This window comes from Takifugu rubripes, chromosome 2, assembly GCF_901000725.2.
Source record: "Takifugu rubripes chromosome 2, fTakRub1.2, whole genome shotgun sequence".
Lineage (NCBI taxonomy): Eukaryota > Metazoa > Chordata > Actinopteri > Tetraodontiformes > Tetraodontidae > Takifugu > Takifugu rubripes.
Genome location: NC_042286.1, coordinates 4,949,165 through 4,956,417, shown reverse-complemented (window position 1 = coordinate 4,956,417; position 7,253 = coordinate 4,949,165). Strand labels below are relative to the sequence as shown.

The 7,253-nt window shown below is 48.1% G+C and overlaps 1 protein-coding gene across 1 annotated transcript; it reads right to left on the bottom strand.

Annotated features, from left to right (window-relative positions):
- Positions 1–3,360: 3,360 nt before the first annotated feature.
- On the bottom strand, positions 3,361–6,587 carry ghsra (growth hormone secretagogue receptor a). The gene is made up of 2 exons (XM_003962384.2): positions 5,229–6,587; positions 3,361–4,781 (listed from the first exon to the last, which is right to left on the bottom strand). Exons 1-2 carry the CDS (start codon positions 6,055–6,057, stop codon positions 4,477–4,479), a joined length of 1,134 nt encoding a protein of 377 aa, XP_003962433.1. The 5' UTR covers positions 6,058–6,587; the 3' UTR covers positions 3,361–4,476.
- Between the last annotated feature and the right edge of the window lie 666 nt (positions 6,588–7,253).

Sequence of the window (7,253 nt, the reverse complement as noted above, 5' to 3'; positions counted from 1 at the left end):
GTGTCCTCTGTCTACGCTGTGCCTTGCTCCTGTGCGTCAGTCAGCAAAGCGTTCTACTAGCTCAGAAACACCTTTGCCAAAGTTGACGGGAAAGTTAAGTTAGAGTTCTTTTCTAGGTTTTATTTATACTATATATTTGCATACAGTACTTTACATGCCAATTACAGTGCAATCTTCATTTATTTATTGTTGAAAGATTAAGAGACAAGTGTAGTTATGTACTAATTTTTTTCCTTTTGTAGCATGTTTATTTTTTTTATCATTTTTTTAATGGATGTATGTTAGATTGTATGATTAAGGCCAGCATTCCTTATCTCAGTAACCCTTTAAGCATTTCCCTCACAGCTGTTGGGAACCTATAGCTGATCGGTCCATACATTGTAGCTATCATTACCGTTTCAGACATGTAACCAAACAACTCTTTGTTTGTGTGTGTGTGTGTGTATTTTGATTTTGATTTTCCTTCCATCTCCTGTTCTGGTCTTGCATAGCTAATGAGGTCCTGTGATGCTTAGAGGGACATGTAGCAAAGCGGGGTCAAATCACCTGTATGGGGGATAAATGTTGCTGCCTTTGGCTTTTACTTTCTTGTTTAGTTTTATAATGAAGCTTCTGATATCTTTATTTTTGTTTTATTGCCAAAGCGCAGGCTTCTTGTGTCCACTAGATGGCGCACCCGCGCGCAGTCATCTAAAGGGTTCTGTGATGTTTATTGCTAACAACACAGCGTTTTGACTATTGTTATTACTATTCTCTGAAAAGGAAAACGAATCAACTTGACCTGTGATTATACTTCTTGTCATGATATCTCATATTTTGTCAAGCAAAATGTGCCATTTTGATACGTGTAGTCCCTTTTTATGGAAGCCCTGATTTCATTATTTTCATTTTAATTTTTTTTTTTTTTAAAGAAAGAAGGCAAAAACAATCATGCGATGATTTCAGGCAGATGTTGACAGTAATAATATTTGAGGACTCCTTGTTCAAACTAGTGCTGGTATAGCAGTAGTGAGTATTTTGTATCCAGTATTTTGCTAAGAGATGTGCTAATATGCAGAGATGTCTATAGAGCTATAAGATGAGGTGGTAAAGCGTCGTGGCTAACAGAGTTGAAGCACTTTTATACGCCGAGCATTAGACTTGATTGGGGTTATTGATGAGCGACGAGGTGGAGGGAGGTCCACCGCTCGGTTACAGACACTACTGCCAGCGCCGTCTGTTACATTCGTTGGCATTATCCGAGTCATTGGCGTCACTGTGACATTGGCATCGCCCGGAGCGCGGCGCCTCTCTCTAGCTAGCCTGTCGTAGCTGACAGGCGATCGAGGCGCTTTGTCTTTTGTAACGGCCCGATGTTCCGTCGCCCGCCGCCTCCTGAGCTGCCCCTCCCCCCGGGAGGGCAAAGGTCAGGTCCGCAGAGCTCAGGCCAGTCGTGTTGGTTGGTGTCCACTCGGAGGCTGCACGTTAGCGGGCAGGGTACTCCCTTTATGTCCTTCTGATTTTCCAGATGCTGGTGACTTTTGTTTTTGTTGTTTTATTCGTGGACGCCTGGCCCCTCCCACCTCGCCACCCTACAGGTCCTGCACATTTGGTGGCCACGTCGAGAACGAGAGACCGTTAGTCTGCCCAGCATCCTCCCCGCCCCCCCCCCCACGTCTGTGCCTTCTGATCACTTTCTTTTTATTTTACTTTTTGTACATTTTACAGTAAAGCAGCGATTTTCACTGAGAATTTGGCGATCCGACAAAAAGGCTCACAGGTATTTAACTATTTTTAAGTCAGACAAAGTTTAAGAAGAAGAAAAAAAGGTTTATTTTTACCTCGCGATTTCAAATGAAACATTCCAACGTCGTCATGAAAAAAAGAGAAAATCCATTCGTTTCTTCATGTTTTGTAAATGTAGACGATTTCATATGCATTATATTAAAGAAACTGCCATATCAATTTTAATGTATAGATTTTTGCAAATACTACCCTATGTATGTAAGACGTAACTGTAACTGTAGCGTATATATAATATATTTATGCCCAATAAATGTTTTGATTTTTTTCTGACTTTGATTCCGTTTTGGTGTTTCCTTCTCATGAGGACGCGTCGCCGTTCGGGGACGTTTCAACGTTGAAACATTTAAACATGTTTAGGACTCAGGTCAACACCTGTGGGGGGTCGCAGAGGTGAGGGAAGGAACTGTTGAAACGCCGTCAAGATCTGGGCGAAAACTTTACAGTTTTACAATTTCAACTTTCTTTACAGTTCTTTTTTGGGGGGGGGGGGGGGGGGGGGGGGTTAGCCTTGGTTGTGTTTATTCAAGTATTAATTTTGCCATTTACTGCCTGTGGGGTTTGTGTCGTGTTTTTAGCCTTTTACAGTCTCGGAAGATATTTGGAAAATCCCTTTTACAAATGTTTGTTACTTTATTAACACTGGTGTTTGTTTGGTGTCCTTGTGGGGTGGGGGTGGAAATGAGCAACTAACCAGGGAATATTAAGTTCCAGCTCCAGGATCTGGTCCGACCCAGAGGTGGCGACAGCCTGAATGTGCCGGGTTTGATGGTCACCAGGTTATCTTGAGTCTGGAACTCTGCGGTCCAGATTCATACGTCCTCACAACGACCCCAGCGTTGCAGCTCAGCTGATCAGTGGGACGGGGTCGTCCTTTATCTCAAGCCTTTGTTTGGAGGTGCGACGGGCCGAGAATGCAGAGATTTCAGCGCTTTCGTCTCTCGCAGCTGCTATTAAATGGAAAGTTTCCCAACACCAGGCTGTTATCGCTCGCTGTCACTCAGGGACCTCAAGGACATCAGGAGAATATAAAGTCTGGGTCAAAGGTACAGCTATATCGGGGGGGGGGGGGGGGACAAAGCTGTCTGTAAAACCGTTGTTTTCTTAAAAGTCCCTGTTTAGAACGAACGTGTAAAGTTTATTGGGGGGAGAGCTGAAAAGCGGCCTTTTCCATGTAAACACTGAAAAGTGCTCACACTTGACAGAAAGTCCATCTGTTGCTCGTTCCGCCCTGCACAGGTCAGACAGAGATGCGTCCTCTGCAGCCTCCTACTCCTCATCAAGTGGTCGTTTATGCTGTCTCTCCTGCTCAGCCCACATTTAACACACTATTGTGCTTTCTGACTCATTAATCAAACCAACTGTTTTGTGTTTTTTTTTTTTTCTCTGCAACTTCAAACGACTGTTTGAGGGTTTGGACGTGGTTTTAAAGTAGAATTAGGCTCAGGTTCGAGTTTGATTCAGAGGCGTGGGGTTTAGTCGGAGCCTGGTACCGTATCCTGCCTCGAAAAGACAGCAAAACAAGTCTGTGTGTGAGTGTGTGAGACACATATTCAGACAGACCGTTGGTTCCTCACCTGCGCTGATCTGCGATTATGTACCAGCGTCTTTTAATGTCACACAGAGCCAAGAGGTTTTGCAAGTTTTGGTTTGCTGTTGGCATCACCGTGGAAACGCACTTGAACCCACTCAGAGAGGGGCAGTTCGTAAAAAAAGGGAGGAAAAACATCAAAAAGAGTTACCTTTTATTTTCTCTTTTGCAGCAGGACAGAATTAGTCATTTAAAAAGGACAATCGGCAACAATCATGATTAGCTTTACACCCCTAAGAGACCTTCTGATATGGTGGAGGCTGTCAGAGGCTAATTACAGCATCACAACATTGATATTTACATACGAATACATGCAGACATCATCACAGACAGATCACAGATCCTTTTTTGTCCAAAAAAGGGGACACGCTTCACTAAATCGGACATTTTACCACGACAGTTGTAGAGAAAAGCTCTCCGGTGGAGCCGGAAACCTTTGTCATGCCCTGCAGAGACAGAGACAGAGACAGAGACAGAGACTGCCTCTCCCTCTCCATCAGCCTGAGAGTCTGGTTTATCTAGAGAGCTGATTTTTTTCTGTTTGGACTCAAAAATGCCACTAAGAGACAAATTCATGTCGGAGATGCAGTCACATCCCAAGGTCTCCTGTCTGTGGCATCAATAATGTGTGAATGCTGCAACTAAATAGCTTGTATAACCCTTAAAACTACTTCATTTACTTCAAGCTGCGTCCTTTTAACATGAGCTGCGGGACACAGATGCCACGTCTTTAGAATTGTCTGTATAAATATCACACTAGAGGGCCCAGAGGTCTTTGAGTGTGTTGAACTGGTCTGAAACCTCAACCTGGCCGTGAGCAGCTCATCATTCTGTTGGTTCCTTCTTCAATTTGAACGTTTGCAATCTTTGACAAACGTTTCACACTCGGAGAAGTCTGCGTTATGGAGGCGCTCAGCCGTTTGGATCAATATAATATCGGATCAATATAAGCACTCCGGCAGCATTTGTTGAAGTAGACCAAGGAAAGAAACATAAAAATGTTGATGTTCTGCTGATGTGCATGGTCAAAGTGCGCCGAGGCTTGCGTGGATGCTCGCTGTCAGACATCTTGGCTCCGGGGTCCGTGTGGGAGCCGTGGACGTTCAGAAGCTGACAGTGGACTCCGTCCAGCCTTCTCCCTTCACCGTGCTGGCCGTGCGTCCTCGCTGCGGGTGGCTCTCGCTCACGCCGAAGAGCCGCGCCGCTGCGCTCCTGTACTTCCAGGACATGGTGTTGTACAGGATGGGGTTGATGGCGGCGCTCAGGTAGAAGAGAACCACCGACACCAGGCTGCAGTACTCGGAGAGCAGCGAGAGCAGCGGGGAGGGCGCGTCCAGGGAGCGGAACTGCAGGTAGCGACCCACGTGGAACGGTAGCCAGCAGAGGACAAAGGCCAGGACCACGACCACTGAGGAAGAGGAGAAGAGGGACAGGAGGAGGGGATGAAACAGAAAAATGATCAAGATTTAATGGTCGGGTTTCTGCCAGTGTGATGAAAAAAATGCATCAACAGCGTCATTTTATGGCATCACAAAATGATGGCAAGATTATAAAGATGAAAAAAATCACAATAGGAACAGTCTGCAAAGGGGTCTGCATGCACTTTGAACTTTAATGTTTATTTAAGTTATATATTTTTAGAAACTCATTATTTCAGATGTTTTAATGCTTGAATGACTCATTGCTCCGAGGCTGTGAATGTTACTTTAATAAGGGTTAATCAAACCACACATTGCAGTAATGAGCTTTATCCGGTTCTAATTGTAAGAAAAATACTTTTTCTATGCCATCCACCACGATTCCTGATCGATGTGGAGCAGGACGCGTGCGTAATTTGCGCGCTCATTAAACCTACCCAGCATCTTGATGGTCTGCCTGTTGCTCTTGTCCCGGTAAGCCACCCGAGAGTTTATGGTTGTCTCTCTGTGCCTCAGCCACAGCCGGCGGCCTATGAGGCCGTAGAGAACGGTGAGACAGAACACCGGCATGAAGAAGAACACCGAGCTCAACCACACCATGGCCTCCATCAACCCTGACTCCACCGCGTACTGGGTCATTCTACACTCACGGGTGTCCACGGCCTCCAGCGGCCAGCCACTCTCGTTCATTTCAAAGGTGGGATTTGTAAGTGGCATGCTATCCTGCTCCACTCCAACCATGAGGAACACGGGCCCGGCGCTCAGGAGGGACACTGTCCAGAGCAGAAGGATGAGGGCGCGCACCCGCCGCTTGGTGACCAGCGCCTTGGCGCGCAGAGGGAAGCAGATGGCCAGGTAGCGTTCCACTGACAGCGCGGTGATGCACAGGATGGTTGAGTAAGTGCAGGACTCCGACACGAACTGGAACAGCTTGCAGAGCGCGTTCCCGAACCGCCACGGCCTGTACCTCCACATGCGGTAGAGGTCCAGCGGCATGCAAACGAAGATGAACAGGTCCGACACGGCCATGCTGCACAGGTACAAGTTGGTGGTGGTGCGCATGTCCCGGTACCTACTCACAACCAAAATGGTCATGACATTACCGACCACCCCCACCGTGAAGAGCACCGAGCAGGCGACCGTGATGGCCGCGAGCAGGGGGATCGAGTAGTAACTGAGCGGGGGCAGTTCGAGTTCAGCGCTCCCTGACGCGTTGTGGCTCCCCTCCCAGCTGCAGTTCGGGGAGAGACCGGGGCAGGTGGGCATGTCGCCGCGCGGTTATTCACGGGACCGTGTCTGGCCGCGCCGATTCTGGAACTCGTCAAGACCATTCGGGCTGCCCCTCTCTCCCGGAGTCAGTGTTGGTGCCGCGGAGGTGATGGCGAAGGCTGTGGCGGCCGTGCGTAAAACCAGGATGCGTGCGCACGCTGCAGTTTCTCTCCAAGTGAAGAAGAAAGGAGTCACAATTGTGCGGGAAAGAAATGCGCCTGGAATCCAAACAGGAGACACAACTGCCCATTTGTCTATGCAAGAGCTGTTTCTGTGCTGGAGCAGGTTGTGAGAAGAAGTGAGGAAAAACAAATGGGTTCGAATTCTGCAAACTCCATCAGGATATACGCGTCAGATCAAACTGCGCCGTCCTGCCGAAAGAAAAGACATCAAAACCAAATATGTAGACGCACTGTTTTGCAGATGAACATCCTTCACGCGTCCCTCCGCCGTCGGTGCGTCCCCGCGTTTGCGCCCCAGTCACAAACAAACCAGTTGATGAGCTGCAACATGTGACAGTGAGTCAGAGGCGGAGTGGCGACAACGGCGCTGCGCTGCCGAGGCTCCGTCCCCTGAAGGACACCCATCAGCCAAACGCAAAAGGGTGAGGCACAACCACCACGCAGACAAGCACGCGCGGGCGGAACGGAGGCAGTTTGATCAAAGTCACAAAAACGATGAAAGAGCGTCGCATCTTGAGGGGGGTCGCGAGAGAGCCCGACGCTGATCCGCCACGCATGCCCCCCTACTCATGGTGCGCTTTCATGATCCCGAGTCCAAGTGCGCAGAGCAGCACCCACAGGTGAAAGGATGCTGGGGAGGGAGAGGAGGGCGGGCCACCGGATCCAGGTTTGCAGCGCCACCTACCGGTGCGTCCACAGAGGAAACGGGAATTGGCTGTCAAATTGTTGGTATAATGTTCGAAAATGATCACTGAGGTAGAAACCCAATATTTGCTTTATTTCCAGCCAAAATGGCAAAGTAAAGAGCCAGCAAAGCCTTTGAGTTCTGTTCCGCGATCTCCATGATCTTGTTATCTGTCTCTGCCCTTTGTGCTGTGTGTTTACTTAGATCCGACTGCCATTACCACTTTATTACCACTATACAGTGGATGGGCAGGGAGGGGGAGAGAGAGAAATAAACACTGAAACCCAGCGAGAGAGAGTCCGAGTGTGGGATGAATACGAGCAGGA

Bases quoted from the DNA above. Each gene is read 5' to 3' on its own strand.
- ghsra (XM_003962384.2), bottom strand. From the start codon at position 6,057: ATGCCCACCTGCCCCGGTCTCTCCCCGAACTGCAGCTGGGAGGGGAGC. The intron at 4,782-5,228 runs GTAGGTTTAATG...CCTCTTCCTCAG, and splicing joins GCAGACCATCAAGATGCTGG to TGGTCGTGGTCCTGGCCTTT.